This window comes from Lissotriton helveticus, chromosome 4_1 (assembly GCF_964261635.1).
Source record: "Lissotriton helveticus chromosome 4_1, aLisHel1.1, whole genome shotgun sequence".
Lineage (NCBI taxonomy): Eukaryota > Metazoa > Chordata > Amphibia > Caudata > Salamandridae > Lissotriton > Lissotriton helveticus.
Genome location: NC_136063.1, coordinates 2,134,163,674 through 2,134,181,436, shown reverse-complemented (window position 1 = coordinate 2,134,181,436; position 17,763 = coordinate 2,134,163,674). Strand labels below are relative to the sequence as shown.

General features: G+C 42.4%; 1 protein-coding gene across 1 annotated transcript in view; it reads right to left on the bottom strand.

Annotated features, from left to right (window-relative positions):
• Positions 1 to 17,763, bottom strand: part of ZDHHC15 (zDHHC palmitoyltransferase 15) — a 216,843-nt gene that overhangs the window by 170,261 nt on the left and 28,819 nt on the right. Inside the window, exon 2 of the mRNA XM_078688832.1 lies at positions 1,568 to 1,594. Within this exon, the coding sequence (XP_078544958.1) occupies positions 1,568 to 1,594 (27 nt within the window). The remainder of the gene's footprint in view (positions 1 to 1,567; positions 1,595 to 17,763) is intronic.

The following is a 17,763-nucleotide window of genomic DNA, read 5'->3' as shown; positions in this document are numbered from 1 at the left end:
GGGCCAGTTCACTAAGGTATGTAAGAGTTCATAAGAGTACTACACGAGTACAACTTTACGTACTCCACAACGTGACTAGGACCCTGGGTCTCCAGGTTTCATTGTAAATGGTGTAATGACCAAACCATACACACTCGGGGAGCTTTCTGCTGATACTCGCTTACGACCATCAACTCCATAGCTCTGGTGCACCGTCAGCCAGGTGTCTTCAGACAAACACTGCTCCTTGGATAGATCCCTACCAACATTGAAGCTTAGTCAATTTTCTACAATTAGCTTAAGTTCACTTCCAATTAATTTGCTTTCTGAAGCTAAGAAAATCTTTCTGACCTTTGTATAGCTGTTGAAGTTTACAACAAAGACCTTAAAAAGTTGGGTGTTTCTGGCAGTAGATCTTTATTACCTTCACAGCTTTATAAACAGTGCAAAGAAACTAACTGCAGTTTTTCAAGGTTGTTAATTTGACCTGAATTACTTGATGACTAAACATATTTTGTGTAAATATCTTTGATGCTACATTTTATGATAAAAAAAATAAAAACGTGGACCATTGGCTTTGCATATCAATACAGGAGTGCCACCACCCATACACTGATTCTCTGGGCGCAGTACACATGCTTAACAGTTTCTGGAGGAGCTGAAAGACCCTCTCGCAGCAGGCAGGTCAATGCTCAACATTAAATAAAGGATAGGGAGAGAATAACAACTAGGGGAGGGTCAATGTCTAATCCCACCCTATCCTGGAACTACAAGGCCAAAGGAGTCAGGCTGGGAGCGAAGGGGGGAGGTGTGGTAAAGCCACGCTGCAGGGTGAGGCCCAAAGTTTCTGTTGTTGCTTGGCCAGAGTAGCTCATATGTCCCAGCTGCACATATGTTGGGGAAACGAAGACCAGTTCATCAAAAAAGTGCAGCGCCCAGAACCTGGGGGGACTGAAGCATAAGAATTCCAGTTTGGAAAGGTACTCTATTAGCGGTAGACAAAGATGGGAATATTTCTTGTCAGTGAAGAAGAGGGTGTTCAGTCATGCGTTCCATGGCCAATGTTTGCCACAATCTCTGGAACCACAATGCTATGGAAAGGGGCTCAAAATTCTTCCAGAAAAATGCAAGTTGTTGTTTCGTGGCTACGGACATGATTCAGATCACTGCCCAGTCGACATGGCCATTCCAAGGATCAGGGTAGCAGGATCTGCAAGGATGGGGTAGCCCCGAGTGCCTTATAATGTGTTCCAGAACCTTTTTCTAGTATCTTTGGATTATTATTATTATTATTATTATCATCGAGTTTTATAACGCGCCTGGTTACCCTTGGGCATCCCCGCGCTCATCCAGAAAGATACACCAAAGCAAGAAACACAGATATTTAGGGACCAGGACCACCAAATATGTAGGACCCTGCCTGCCTCTTGGTGACAGGATCAGCAGGGTGTGGTGTGAGGAAGTTGGTGAAGATGCATTAAAGCCTGGCGGGTGTCCGGTACTATTAGAAAATACATTTCAAGAGTGTTTTTAACAAAACTTATTGAAATCACATTTAATTTTGTTGCGGTCGCAGAAAGGAGATTACCTTTTTCTAGAGGATTCACCAACGTCACTGCAAAAAAACAAAAAGAAACAGTCTTTATTACACATCACTTAAAACTATGTGTTTTGCATTCAGTAATTTCTTCCAGACATTCCTTACAATAGAATCAAAAACTAGAAGATTAAGATATAAAGCACTTCAACTTAAACCACAAGATTTGCTACAGTAAAAAAGTATATAAATAAATCCGATTGGTCCCTAGTGCCAGATACATGTACTGGAGGCCTTCTAGGAATTGTTTTTGTTTTCAGAAAGATGGACACTGTTGTATTGATGAGCCTTAGCTGCCATCTTGGATTGGGGTTTCTGAAACAAAAAGCATGGTGACCAGTGTGTATGTCTGCATAATTTTGCCCTGACACCCATTTCGGTTTTTATTTTTAAGTTCACCTTACAGATTGGAGATGGCTAACCGCCATTTTCAACAGTGATAAAATCACAAACAAACTGTTGAGGCAGGAAATCATGACTCACTCGAAACGTAAGCCTCTCCTGAGTCAAGCACCCTCCCAACACTCGACAATGGTAATAGAGGGGGGTGGAGGGTATGTGTGTGTGTCTGTGATCAGCCCTCTATATCCATTGGTCTAATTAATAATCATTCACAATTGACTTCAACCCCAAAATAGCACGTAATATGGGATCAGCCCCCTTTAGCCACTAGCTCTCTTTCCTGTGAGCGACGCATTTTGCTTGCAAATTGTGCACAATGGGTCAAAACGTTATGCACTTCAGTGTCAGGTTTTGTAGGCCAATATTCCCGCTATTGTTTCTCTTTTTTTTTTTTGCAAATGCGTATTTATTTTAAAAAAAACATGTAATGCAAACATTTACAATCCTTAGGCTGCTGTATTTTTTACTTTTAAACTTTGAATGCCTATTGCACACTTGCAAAAGCATTGCAGGATTGGCAAGGCCAGAGATATTAGCTTTGCCAACGCTGGTCTCAGCAAGTGAGCCTCTACTGGGGAATAAATGTTTAGCAAAGTTCGTTTGTTTCTCCAAACTGCATTTGATTTGAATGCAAACTATTCTGCGTCTCTTATTCATTCACAAATTTTATTGAAAATATATTTTTAAATGTATTTTAAAGAACCGTTCTTTGAGGAATTGAAAGTCAATATTTTGTGCCATCTTGACATATTTTTCAGTAAGTATCGAAACATGGCGTTTTTAATTCTTAATACCGAGTGTGTTAAAGGTCAGCACAATAGTTTCCCATAAAAATGAACTTAATGGAACAAATGTCGGAAGGAGTTTGCTAGGTGATCTTAAACTGGACAGAATAGAGTTGATTACCCTGACCATTTTATTTTTCATTGCCCTTAAAGCTCTTGACTGTAGTCCTCAAAGCCCTGCCAGCAAAGATCTCAGTGCTCAGTCAAACTGAGAGCCTAGTTCACAAATCTGTCGTGGAGTAGTGGCGTCTTACTCCTGACGTAGGTGTGTCCTCCTCTTGAAATTTCAGAAGACACGCTTAATCAACAAAGGGTTTTTATTGGCCACATCATTTCTACATATACATCCGAAAAACACAAATATAAGGCCCTGAAAAACACAATGTGTTAAATGTCAAGCATGCCTAGTCATTTATCCCAGGGGACATTGGAGCAGTCTTTTCTGATGCTGCTAGCCCTGCAAAGAACTGAACACCCACGCTAGCTTTCCATCTAAAACTTTATGCCCATTTTTTTCGAAAGTAAAAAGTCATAAATTTCTCAAATTAGTTTTACTCCGAACAAGCATATGATTTTAATGATTGGGCAGGAAGCACCATCTTTGTACTTTTATATAGGAATACGGTTAAAATTCAAACTCATTTCACCTTGATTCCTCAGCACCCTCCAGATCACTGGATCCACCACCCTCCAGATCACAGGATCCACCACCCTCCAGATCACAGGATCCATCACCCTCCAGATCACAGGAGCCACCACCCTGCAGATCACAGGAGCCACCACCCTCCAGATCACAGGAGACACCAACCTCCAGATCACAGGAGCCACCAACCTCCAGATCACAGGAGCCACCACCCTCCAGATCACAGGAGCCACCACCCTCCATATCACAGGAGCCACCACCCTCCGGATTACCGATCCAATTGTAGACACCAAACAACAGTAATACTTTTCCTATACAAAACACAGTAAGTGAAAAGTGCAAACACCACAGTCACCTTCCTATTAAGAAAGTGAGTTCCCTGCACGCCCAAAAAGTTACACAGACACTACATAAGGCTATATTAATTGCACACTGTGTGCTACACAAGGATTAAACATAGCATGGCATGGCATGGCACAGCATGGCCTAACAGCATAACATGAAACAACACACCTCTCAATGGAAGGATTCTGGAAAGGCAGAGAGAGGAACAGGTCTCCTCTATGACCCTTCCTTCGAGCACATGGCTCCTTCATTGGCCTCCTAGTTCTGCCACATTCACAGTTCTCTTCCTCTGCAATCATTCTATCTTTTCTCTAACAGCTACATTTTGCTTACGTCCATAAACATCACTAAAAGCGTATGACACGGGACAATTTCTGGTCTACCATTTTGGGGTTCAATAACTTTAATACGTCTTTCACTGGATTAACAGGTAACTTTACCCTGAACAGAAAAACATATCTCACTCATGCTTTCAGACACTGTCTCAGATGTCATATACACTTTAAACTGCTCTTGATTTTCTTTCTCCTCACTCAGCCATAGCCGGTAGATCCCGGGCATAATTCTACATTAGGTTTCCTTCCCCATAATAATGCAAAATAGGCTTTCAACAATAGCACTACGGGGTGTGAAGTAATAGGCACCGAATTATTATTTTATAGCCCCTTTCCTTATGACCATGTGGCATCTGCAGTGGGGCTCCCAATCTAAAGAAGAAGGTAAACGTGCTGCAAGCAGAATATGACACACACAAACAAAATGACGGAAAAAAGTTTGGAAAGCGTTATAAGTGGGTATGGAGATAAAACCTTGGGTTATTTAAAACAAATTTGAAATTCACTGAAAAAAACCACAAAGTCTAAAGCGACGTTATAATTAGGTGACAGAGTCACACAAGAACTAATATTTAAACTAGAAATGCACTTGGCCAGTTACAGTATAGTGAGCTAACTATAAAATGCTCCCCTTCATATTCATATTACATCACGGCTGACATCCTTGATGACATCACTGACATCATCTATTATACTGCTATTAAATTCATGAACCCTTATATCATTTTAAAAAAGTTTTTAGTTTTTCAGTTTTTATATAGCAAATCCTTGTGTGACTGTCATCTAACTACAATCTGTAATGTCACTTTAATCTTTGTATGTTTTCAGTGAATTTCTTTTTTTTAACATAAGCAAAGCTCTTATAACTATACCTAACTATAACGTCTCTTTATCCTTTGTTTTTGTTTCCCTTAATTTAGGGTTGGGAAAACATAATTTATTATTTCTATACAAAGCCAAATTAACCTACACAACCCTTAGAAATTCAAAACTTTAAGTTATGTGTGTCCTGCCCAAAACTCACTATAACTCACACACCACGGTTGTTGGCTCGATAGTTAAACTAAATTAACTAGAACTTTCCCTGCTACCATACACAGTGTTCTCATAAATGATGTTATTGCGGATGTCATGAGTGAAGATCTAAATGTTATGATTTAACATGCTATAAGTGATATAGTATGCAAGGGAATAATAACCAGTGTATGGGGGAAGGGGCCAGTTATAGTTCATGTAGTCTGGCTAGCGAGTTCACAACACTGTGTATGGAGGTGCAAGTTATATTAAGTTTTGGGTGGTGTGAAAATTATAACTTTTGAGTTATAGCTATAACTTTCGAATTTCTAACTTTAGAGTAGTTTAAGTTGGATTTGTATATAAATAATTACATTTTTCTAACTATAACTTCTTAAACCTTTGTTTTTTTCAATGATTTTTTTTTTAATTGGTTTCCAATCATTTAATCTTCTTTATTTTAGTATTAATTATTTCATATATACATTTTTTTTACAATTCAATAGTACTACATTACTTGATTTATTATTTCTTGTGGAGTGGCGCACATTGGAGAGGCATGGTGTAGAGTGGAGTAGAGTGGACCAGAATGCAATGAAGTAGGGTGGTGCAAACTGTTGTAGAGTAATATACAGTGCAGTGGCGTAGAGTAGAGTGGCGTAGAGTGCAGTGGCATGAGTAGAGTGGTGCAAAGTGCAATGCCGTAGAGTAGAGTAATGCAGAGGAGAGTGCAGTGGCGTAGAGTGCAGTGGTGTAGAATAGAGTGGTGTGGTGTAGAGTGCAGTGGCACACAGAGAAGAGCAGAGTGACACAAAGTGCGGTGGGGTAGAGTGCAGTTGTGTTACAGTAGGGTGGTGCAGAGAAGAGCAGAGTGGCGTAGAGTACAGTGGCATAATGTGAAGTGGGGTGAGCAGAATGCTCTAGAGTGGAGTGCAGTGGTGTAGGGTAGAGTGGTGTACAGCAGAGTGGCAGAGTGCAGTAGCAAACAGTAGTGGTGCAGAGTACAGTAGAGTGGCGTAGAGTGCACTGGTATACAGTAAATTGTTGCAGAGAAGAGCACAGTAGCGTAGAGTGCAGTATCATCGAGTGGAGTGGCACACAGTAGCGTGGAGTGCAGTGAATTGACAGAGTGGAGTGCGGTACAGTAGAGTGGATTGGTGTACAGTGGTGCAGAGTAGAGTGCCGTGGAGTAGAGTGGTGCAGATTAAAGCAGACTGGCGTAGAGTCCGGTAGTGTACACTGCAGTAGGGTAGAGTCATGTAGAGTAAAGTAGCATATAGTGCACTGGGGTAGAGGGTAGAGGAGTAGAGTGCTGCAGAGTACAGTGGAGTGGCATAGATTGCAGAGTCATAGAGTAGAGCAGTATACAGAGCTGTGGGCAGTGCTTAATTTGAGCCGGTGAGTGTCAATGGCAGCCACGGGCGCATATTTTTGGTGACCAGCATTTATTTTTCCACAGCAGATATTTGCTGAATGCAGGAGAGGGAAAATACACAAAAATGTAAACAAAGGAAGAGAAAGGTGGCAAAACATCACAAAGAGATAAAGCAGGAACTGCAAGAATGTGAAAAAGGGACAGGGATTGTCTGGAAGTGGATTAAAGACTACCAGCCTTGGTATTGAACGCACCGATATTTAATTGCACTGGCCGTCGCCTTTTGGTCAGAGCTTTGGGCACAGGCACTCTCTCTTTCACAAATTAAACCCTGGCTGTGGCGTAGCGTCCAGTAGCAGGCAGAGCAATGGCGTAGAGCAGAGTAGTGCAGAGAAGAGTGGTACAGAGTGCAGCGATGTAGAGTATATGGCATATTTTAGAGTGAAGTGGTGTAGAGTAGAGTGCAGTGGCGTGAAGTACAGTGGCACAGAGCAAGGTAGAGTAGAGTGGCATAGAGTGCTATAGAGTAAAGGGGCGTGTAATGCACAGAGGTAGAGTGCAGTGGAGGAGAGTGCAGTGGCAGGCTCCCTCCGAGTTCATTTTTTTCCAGAAACTAAAAACGTGGTTGTTATGGTACTCAGCTTCCTAGTGCTGGGACACTTCACGTGAAGTAACTATGCGCTTTACAAATGACAATGTTATTATAATAGTATAGAGTGGTGTAACAGTGTATATTGCAATGGCATAGAGTGGTGTTAAGTAGAATAGGGTGATGTAAATTGCATTGGTGCAAAGTAGAATAGAGGGTCGTAGAGTGCAGTGGTGCAAAATAGAGTAGAGTGTTGTGGAGGGCAGCAGCGCAGAGTAGAATGGTGCAGAGTAGAGTGGAGTAAAGTGCAGTGACAGAGCACAGCGATGCAGAATAGAGTGGCAGGGTGCAGGGGTGCAGAGTAGAGTGCCGTGGTGTAGAGTGGTGCAGAATAGAGTACAGTGGCAGAGAGCAGCGGTGTAGAGTGCACTGTTGTAGTGTAGAGTAGCACAGTGTAGAGTGGCACAGAGTAGAGTGGCATAGAGTGCATAGGCATAGAGTGGTGCATAGTAGTGTGCAGTGGTGAAGAGCAGGGTGCTGCAGAGTGCAGTGGAATAGAAAGCAGTGGCGTAGAGTGGTGCAGAGTAGAGTGCAGTAGAGTATTGAGGCATAGAGTATGGTGGTGCAGAGAAGATTAGAGTGCTGCAGAATAGATTAGAGTGGTGTAGAGTGCAGTGGTGTAGAGTGCAGTGGTGTAGAGTAGATTGGCACAGAGGGCAGTGGTGCACAGTAGAGTGGCGAGAGTGCTGTGGTGCACAGTAGAGTAGAGTGGCATAGAGTGCTGTGGCGTAGAGTAGAGTGGTGCAGAGAAGAGCAGAGTGGCACAAAGTGCAATGGTGTAGAGTAGAGTGGTGTAGTTCTCACCTCGGAAGCCAGACTAAATTAACTATGACTCGTCTCTCTACTCAATCAGTCAATCGATCAAAGTTTATACAGCTCAACTACTCACTCGGTAGGGTCTCAAGGCGCTGATCTCTATACATTTGCTCATCTCTATACCTTTTTTTAACACTTATTTTTTTTTTCATTTTAGTGGTACCGTGGACCTTTCTCAATAATCTCAAGAAAGTACTGCGGTACATCGTAAATTTTTTTACCACATAAAAATCAATAAAAATAATTTCCCCTACCTCTACAGAGTTTTCTAAACTGCCTCATGGCTTACAAAAAGGCTAATAATCTAGTTTTACATTAAAACACGAGAGCAAAAACAAAGTGTGGTCCGAACAATATGGCTTCCTTTTTATTTTGTATGGGCTTTGTTTAACTAATAATTCTGCGTTTTGTTATCACCATATGCCACGGTATACTGCGACCCAATATATCACTGGGTTTTGCCCCTTATTACTTAAAAACTACTGAACAAATGCAGATCAAATAACAAAAAAAATTACCCTTTCCACACCATAATCTATATCCCTGCAAAATGTCTTGTAAGTCAGTTTGTCACAATGTCTAAAAAGTCTATGGAAAATGCACTGTTGGAAAATTTTGCTTTGGGATCCGCCTTTTTTCTCTGTTAACCGCTTAACTAATCAGCACAAAACTTTGCTCTTCAGCCATTGTAGAAAAAAAAGAATAAGTCTACAAAGTTTCATGGAGATTCATCAAACAAGAACAAAGTTATTAGCAAACATAAATCTGAGAAATTCCTCTCTGGGAAATCCAAACTACTAAAAAAATAAAATTAAAAAAAAAGCTTTGTATCTATCTATCTATCTATCTATCTATCTATCTATCTATCTATCTATCTATCCTTCTATCCAGAGGATGATGTTAGGAACCTTTGGTCTAGAAGTCTCATCAAGTTTTTTTTTTACTATGGTTAAGTAGGAACAAATGTTTCTACCTAAATGCACACCTCAGAATTCCCATCCACTCTTCCAGACATCCTATCAAGATGGTGTGATCTACTGTATCTCAGACCGTAGAGTGGACACTAATATAACCGAGGCTGTCTTGTATTCTTCGCACATGGGGATGAGCAAGCTCTCACATATATTTTCTATTGCTGGCTCTATTTCTCTCAAAGGCATGAAGTTAGACTGACAGAAATTGCATAAATATTTTGTAATCCTCAATTTCTCTAGTGACTTCTCTTTCCAGACTTTAACCTACATCTAGAATGTTGGAACTTACCCCTTCGTTGTCTCTACTATACTGGGGCCGTATATAGGTATTTTGAATAGGACAGCGGTATTTGATTGCTTCATACAGGTGATAACTAACTCTTTGAGGAGGGATGTGTTCCGAATGGTTATGAGTTAGTGGGGGCGGGTGAGAGGTGGGGTTCAGTTTTGTGGTCAGTCTTTCCATATGGTACTCTTTAGACACCTATCTCTGACCGTGCATACTCCATGAATAGTATTTCAAGAGACTTAAACCGAGACCCAGTAGGATGATCAGGAAGGGGGTAGGTGAAATGCTCTATGCACCTATTGAAAGATGGATCCAAAAAGATCCCAACCTTAGTAAGGAATTAAGTACAGTCATGGCCATAACCTCATACTTTAGTCCAGAAGAACATTGTAGTTGAGCAGCCACTAGCCCACCAGGTACCTCCAGTATGTGCCACAGGGCTGCGTTGCAGAGAGGTGGTCCAGGCCACGCCCATTTTTACACCCCTCCGCAACGCAGCTCTGTGGCGCTTACTGGAGGTACCTGGTGGGCTAGTTGGACACCAGGGACCCTCAGGATTCAAGGGGACTTAATCCCCCAACTTAAAATGCGCCACGGGGCGCGTTTTCAGTGGTGAAGGAAGGGGGTGGGGCCTGAGGTGACATGTGTGCCATCACGCCCTGTGGCGCGTTTTAAGTTAGGGAATTATTTCCTCTTCAATCCTGAGGGCCCCTGGAGACCAACTAGCTCACCAGGTGCCTCCAGTAAACACCACAGGCCTGCGTTCCAGAGAGGTGGTCCAGGCCACGCCCCTTTTTACACCTCTCTGCAACGCAGCTCTGTGGCGCTTACTGGAGGTACCAGGTGGGCTAGTTGGACCCCAGGGACCCTCAGGATTCAAGGGGACTTAATCCCCCAACTTACAATGTGCCAGCAGGCGCGTTTGCAGAGTGGTGGAGAAAGGGGGCATGGCCTTTGTCTACCTCTCACCAATCGCACTGCGTGGGGTTTACTGGAGGTAAAAGGTAGGCTAGTTGGCCCCTAAAGGACCCCCAGCAGTGAAGGGGACTTTAATCCCCATCCAGGAGCGTGCCAGGGAGCGCGTTTGTAGAGTTGTGGGCAAAGTGGGCATGGCCTGGTACGTGTACTTACCAATGCTGCTGTGTGGGACTGACTGGAGGTAATAGTTTGGGAAGTTGGCCCCCAAGGATGTCCTTGGGGGCCACCTACCCCTCTTGTTACCTCCAGTAAGTCCCACACAGTGGGATTGCTAAAACGTCTTTGGAGGCCATGGCCCCCTTTCTCTATCACTCTGCAAACGTGCCTCGTGGCAGACTACGGGATGGGGGATGAAGTCCAATTTAGTCTGAGGGAGTTTGGGGGCCAAAAATCCCTCCTGGTACCTCCTGTAAGTCCTACGTAGCGGAATTCCTGAGCGTTGGTTGGACGGCCAGCACCCTTTCTCCACCACTCTGCAAACACGACTACTAGTTAAAGTAGCATATTTCTGCACCGCTGACTTAGAGGTAGCTTTAATCTCCCTGCCCTATTATGTACTCTGGCCTTACAGAGGAGGTCATGCTAATCACAGGGGTACCCCAACGCATAGTGTATGTAAGTGTTTTCACTGTATTCTAAGTGTCTTTTAGCATAGCACGGGCTCTAGGCCTGGTTAGTCAGAGTCAGTTACCACCAGTACCCGTCTGAAAAAAGTGTGGGCACAGGATAATTTTGAAAAAAAAGGCCTCTTTCTGCTCCTCTGTTGGTTCTTTCTGCACATGTCTTGCTTCTGCCTGCACTTTTCTTCGTCTTTGTGGACTTCTGTTGCTTCTTTCTATTTGTTTTTTCTTCTTTCTCCACATGTCCTACCTTTGTAGGCATAGTTAGAAACTAGCATTTAAAAAACCTTAGAAATTCACTTAAAAAACCTTAGGTTTCAGGCACGTTATAGTTAGAAATTAGCATTTAAAAAATCTTTGACATTCACTGGAAAAACCATAGGTTTCAGGCATGTTATAGTTAGAAATTAGCATTTAAAAAACCTTAGAAATTCACTGAAAAAACCATAGGTTTCAGGGGCGTTATAGTTAGTTGGACATTTCACTCATTCAAAACCATAGAAATTCCCCCGTTATAGTTAGTTCAGCTAACTATAACTCGCGCCCCCGCAATGCACTGCTGATGAAGTCACATATTACATCACTCATGACATGGTCAGTGACATCACTGATGACATCTCAAAGGACATCACTCATGACATCACTGATGACATCATCCATGTGATCATTTCATGCATGTTCTCACAACCTAATATTACTTTTGATACACCAACTCTAAATTACAGACTGCCATTCTAAAAACCATAAACACTCCAACACCAATAACTACATACCCACTCACTGATTTTTAAGTCTACACACCATCCACTCATTCACCCGTACAGTCACTCATACTTATGGTCACTCAGTACAGGACTATCATAGACACTCACACACTGCCATCCATAGAGGTACTCACACCCCTAGTCAGTCAGGCAAATAATTACTCACACTCCTATTTACTCATCTATACAGTTATACACACACCAGCTCACTTACTCATACAAATACTAGCACATTCTCACGCTCTTATACAATCACTGATACAAGCACACACTCATCCATACAGCCACTCTCACAATCACACACTCTCACTTATAGCCATTTATATACTCTTACACACATATATACTGCCTTTTACATATGTATTTACTCACGCATGTACCACTGAGATATACATTCACTCACTAACACACTCATACACACATTCACCCACCCATACAGTCCATCACAGATGCACTCTTGAAACCATGCCCCCAGTGAATTACCCACTCACACATCTATGCAGAGTCACACACACCCCACCCACACAAACACTCAGGCACCCATACAGATACTCAGACAACCAATCAATAACTCATATAGACACTCATGTAGCTATTCACAAACCCATGCAGCCGCTTACACACCAACAGACAGACGGATACTGCCATTCACACAGTTTAGTCACTAACCCAAGCATTCAGTAAGATACGCTTAATCACTCACTTATAGTCAGTCACGCACCTACTAAGTCATCCATTCAGACACTTATACACCCACTCATTCTTCAATACGCCTTTCCCTATATATATATTAAACATATTTAAACTTTACAGAAACACACAGTCACTGAATGATGTCATCAGTAATGTCATTTGAGATGTCATCAGTGATGTCACTGACCATGTCATGAATGATGCAATATGTGACGTCATCAGCAGTGCATTGCGGGGGCGCGAGTAATAGTTAGCTGAACTAACTATAACGGGGGAATTTCTATGGTTTTGTACGAGTGAAATCTCTAACTAACTAGAACGCCCCTGAAACCTATGGATTTTTAAATGATATATATATATATATATATATTCTCGCTCCGTTGCACCAAAATCCGGGTCACTCGCAGGTGGGTGCCTCTCGTGGCGGCGCCCCACGTGTAAATCACAGCTCAAGTTTCTTTCAAGTCCAAAGAAAGAAATTACGGCACTCACAGGGAAAGTGTTCAGTAAGTTTTTACTCGCTCAGCAGACAAACGCGTTTCGGTATTTCCTTCGTCAGTGTCTACCATTGACACGGAAGGAAGCGTGTTTAAAAGGTTTACGTCACATTTGTGCATGTACATAGAAAGAGGACTGACGTTATACCTCCGTGAAAAACGTTATTAACATAGTAAATTACTTTTTGCATCAACATTTCAGTATTCACAATCATTAAGGCATGTCCATTGCATATCAAATTTAAAGGCACTTTGTATTTTTGTGATTTACCCACATTTCCGCATACAAGTGTGAAGTATATTTGCCTTAGTTGTGTAGTGTGAGTTATTCAGCCGTGGATCGGCATTGTTCACGGGGTATAATGAATCTCATTTTACAGAGCTTATGCTTTACCCAGGTGGGAGGACAATTCTTCATTTCTGTTTAATCCCCGCGGGGCCTTAGTTTGGAGGTCGATTATGTAGCGGGATTCTAATCTTCTTAATTTCCGCAACCTGTCTCCACCCCTTGGGTCTGCTGGTATATGGTCTAGTGCAAAAAATTGTAAGAGTTCCCTATTGCTATTATGTTTCAAAGCAAAGTGTTTAGCTACGGGGTAATTAAAATCTTTATTCATAATAGCACGTTGGTGCTCCAGTACCCTCAACTTGACATTTTTCACTGTGCTGCCTATGTACTTTAATCCACATGGGCACAATAAGCAGTAAATAACATATGTGGTATTGCAGGTGAGGAACTTGGATATTTTCTTGCTGTGTCCTGACCCTGGAATTTCGAAAGTTGTTCTTTTTTTACTCTTTTCGCAGGCTTTGCACTTGCCGCACGGGAAAAAGCCCGGCATATCCTTGATTCTGCCTGTCACTATAGTTTTTTCGGGTAAGTGACTATGTACAATTTTATCCCTGATGGATCTTCCTTTCCTGAAGGTTATCAGGGGAAAAGTTGGGACCTCTTTTCCAATGACCTGATCCGTTTTCAGGATATGCCAACTCCTTTTCAGGATGGTTCTCAAATGATTGGAATCTTCTGAGAAGGTAGTTATAAACCTAAATTTTCCATCATTGTCTGTTTTCCTAGTTTGTTCTTTTAGGAGTTGGTTTCTGGGGATTCGTTCCACTCTTTTCAGAGTCTTTTCTAGAAGGATGTTATCATATCCTCTCGCTTGGAATCTAATAATGCTTTCTTTTGCAGCTCGTGCAAAGTCAGTTTCTTTGGAGCAATTTCTCTTGATTCTAAGAAGTTCTCCGTAAGGGATACTTCTAACTAGGGTCGGGGGATGGCTGCTTCTGGCATGTAAAACCGAATTGCCAGCTGTTGTTTTTCTAAACAGTTCAGTCTCAATTCTCTCACCATTCAAATTGACTCTTAGGTCCAAATAGTTCACAGTGGTTGTATTAATGTCTGCAGTGAAATTTAAATTCAAGTTGTTACAGTTTAAAAATGCTACAAACTCTTCTGCTGAAGTAACAGGTCCCTCCCATACAAGGAAAAGGTCGTCGATATACCTATACCAGACTTTCAAATTTTCTGCCCATTTTTGGAACTCAGGGCTTTGGGTCACCTGCTCCTCCCACCAGCCCACGAATAAATTCGCGTAGCTGGGGGCGAAGCAGGTTCCCATCGCCGTCCCGGTGACCTGTCTGTACATTTGACCTTGGAACAGGAAGATATTATTGAAGAGACAGTATTCAATGAATTCCAGCAGCATTTGGCTGTGTTTGCTGAACTTCATGGGTCTCTTGTCGAGGTAATATTTCATTGCAAGTAATCCCTGGTTATGATCAATACTCGTGTACAGACTAGTAATGTCCATAGTTATTAAAATACACGAGGGGTTACATTTTACATTTTCAATCTTGTTCACAAAATCTTTCGTGTCTCTGATATATGATTTGAGATGGAGGACACTCTGGAAAAGAAAATGGTCAATGAAAATAGACATGTTCTCAGATACACTTCCTATGGAGGAGACTATTGGTCTACCAGGGGGGTTCGTACTGTCTTTATGTATCTTAGGCAACTGGTAAAAGGTAGGCACAGTTGGATTGTTGTTTTTCAAAAAGAAATATTCGTCGGTGTCCAACATGTCATTGCTATGCCACTTATTAATAAGTGATTGAAATTTAGCGATGCTGTCTTCATATGTCTTTCTAGATGTTTTTTCATATGATGTTGGATCTTCCAATTGTCTTAGTGCTTCTTGGCAATATTGTGCTCTTGACATGACTACGATGTTTCCACCTTTGTCCGATGGCTTACAAATGATATCTGGGTCATTGTCAAAAGTTTTGAGGATCTCTCTTTGTTCCTTCGTCATGTTTGGTGTTTTCCTTCTCATAGTTCTTTGTTGTGCTCTAAATTTTATCAAATCTTTTATGACCGCCTCCGAGAAGGTATCAATGGCATCATAAGGCATGATTGGTACGAATGTTGAGGAAGGTCGGAAGTTTGTTGTTGGTGCCTCTTGTTCGACACCAATCCTTCTTGTTCGTTGGGTGATTGAGTCTGTATTTTCTAGTTCACCACTTTCCTCTGTCCTTAGTTCTTCCAGGATCTCCCAAGTTGTGATATCGTTTGTTGTTAGAATATCAGTTTCTCTCGTTCTCAGTTGTCTTGTTTCTTTCGATGATGGTTTAAGTTTGAAGTATTTATGTAATTTCATTTTTCGCACAAAGGTGAACAGATCAATTCTTGTTTGTGTAAATTCGAGTCTCTCGTTAGGGCAGAATGACAAGCCCAATTGTAGGGTTTTTTCTTCCAGTGATGATAAAGTCCTGTCAGTCAGATTTACAATAGTTAGACTGTCCTCCCTTTCTACCATTTCGCTCCCCTTTTGCTTCTCGTGACTCTCGGCGTGAGGTTGCCTTGATTTCTGCCTCTGCCTCTGCCTCGGCCCCTTCCAGCCCCCTCTTCGGGTTCTTCTGTTGCTTCCGGGGGTCTGCTTTTTCCTCCCCTTAGCCATGTTGACCGGACTAGATCGTACTCCATGTGAAAAGGGGTCTTTTCCTGTGCGGTACCTGCCTGTTCATCCCCCGATTGTTCATTTTCGGTGACTTCTGATTCAGAAGTTTCAACTCTCGGTTGGGACGCGCGGGCAGCTCTTTTCTTCATTTCTCTCCGTGGGGCATCGAATTTTTTCGCGAATGTTAAAATCCTGCCTTGGGAGTAGTCTCTCTCGTCCCTCTCGAATTTTTCTTGTTTCCTTTGGCGAATCTTCAATTCATATTTTTCCAGTCGCTTTCTCATTTCCGTTCTCAATTCATCTTTCCTTTGGGTGTTTGTGTCATTATTAATCTCGTCCTCCAGTGCCTTGATTTCATTGATCGCCTTCTCTCTGTCACTCCATGCGAATCGAATTAGCAATTTTAGCATCCCTTGACTGGATAGGGCTGTGTGTTCTGCCCATAGTTCCAACAGTCGGGGATCGGGGTTTTCGTATGCCGGGACCGTGTAGATTCTAAGGCCTCTTGGCACCCTATTTACATCCACGTAGCTTTGTAGAGAGGTGGCTTCCCACCAAGCGGCTAGTGGCATGTTTCAAAAACGCCAGAAAGAGACAGAGGGTGCGAAACCCGATGGGAAGACGAATCAAAAAGACACACTGACAAGTTTGTTTATCAAACTGGAGAGACTGCGAGAAAGAGAGACTAGAAAATGGTGGGAAGCCACCTCTCTACAAAGCTACGTGGATGTAAATAGGGTGCCAAGAGGCCTTAGAATCTACACGGTCCCGGCATACGAAAACCCCGATCCCCGACTGTTGGAACTATGGGCAGAACACACAGCCCTATCCAGTCAAGGGATGCTAAAATTGCTAATTCGATTCGCATGGAGTGACAGAGAGAAGGCGATCAATGAAATCAAGGCACTGGAGGACGAGATTAATAATGACACAAACACCCAAAGGAAAGATGAATTGAGAACGGAAATGAGAAAGCGACTGGAAAAATATGAATTGAAGATTCGCCAAAGGAAACAAGAAAAATTCGAGAGGGACGAGAGAGACTACTCCCAAGGCAGGATTTTAACATTCGCGAAAAAATTCGATGCCCCACGGAGAGAAATGAAGAAAAGAGCTGCCCGCGCGTCCCAACCGAGAGTTGAAACTTCTGAATCAGAAGTCACCGAAAATGAACAATCGGGGGATGAACAGGCAGGTACCGCACAGGAAAAGACCCCTTTTCACATGGAGTACGATCTAGTCCGGTCAACATGGCTAAGGGGAGGAAAAAGCAGACCCCCGGAAGCAACAGAAGAACCCGAAGAGGGGGCTGGAAGGGGCCGAGGCAGAGGCAGAGGCAGAAATCAAGGCAACCTCACGCCGAGAGTCACGAGAAGCAAAAGGGGAGCGAAATGGTAGAAAGGGAGGACAGTCTAACTATTGTAAATCTGACTGACAGGACTTTATCATCACTGAAAGAAAAAACCCTACAATTGGGCTTGTCATTCTGCCCTAACGAGAGACTCGAATTTACACAAACAAGAATTGATCTGTTCACCTTTGTGCGAAAAATGAAATTACATAAATACTTCAAACTTAAACCATCATCGAAAGAAACAAGACAACTGAGAACGAGAGAAACTGATATTCTAACAACAAACGATATCACAACTTGGGAGATCCTGGAAGAACTAAGGACAGAGGAAAGTGGTGAACTAGAAAATACAGACTCAATCACCCAACGAACAAGAAGGATTGGTGTCGAACAAGAGGCACCAACAACAAACTTCCGACCTTCCTCAACATTCGTACCAATCATGCCTTATGATGCCATTGATACCTTCTCGGAGGCGGTCATAAAAGATTTGATAAAATTTAGAGCACAACAAAGAACTATGAGAAGGAAAACACCAAACATGACGAAGGAACAAAGAGAGATCCTCAAAACTTTTGACAATGACCCAGATATCATTTGTAAGCCATCGGACAAAGGTGGAAACATCGTAGTCATGTCAAGAGCACAATATTGCCAAGAAGCACTAAGACAATTGGAAGATCCAACATCA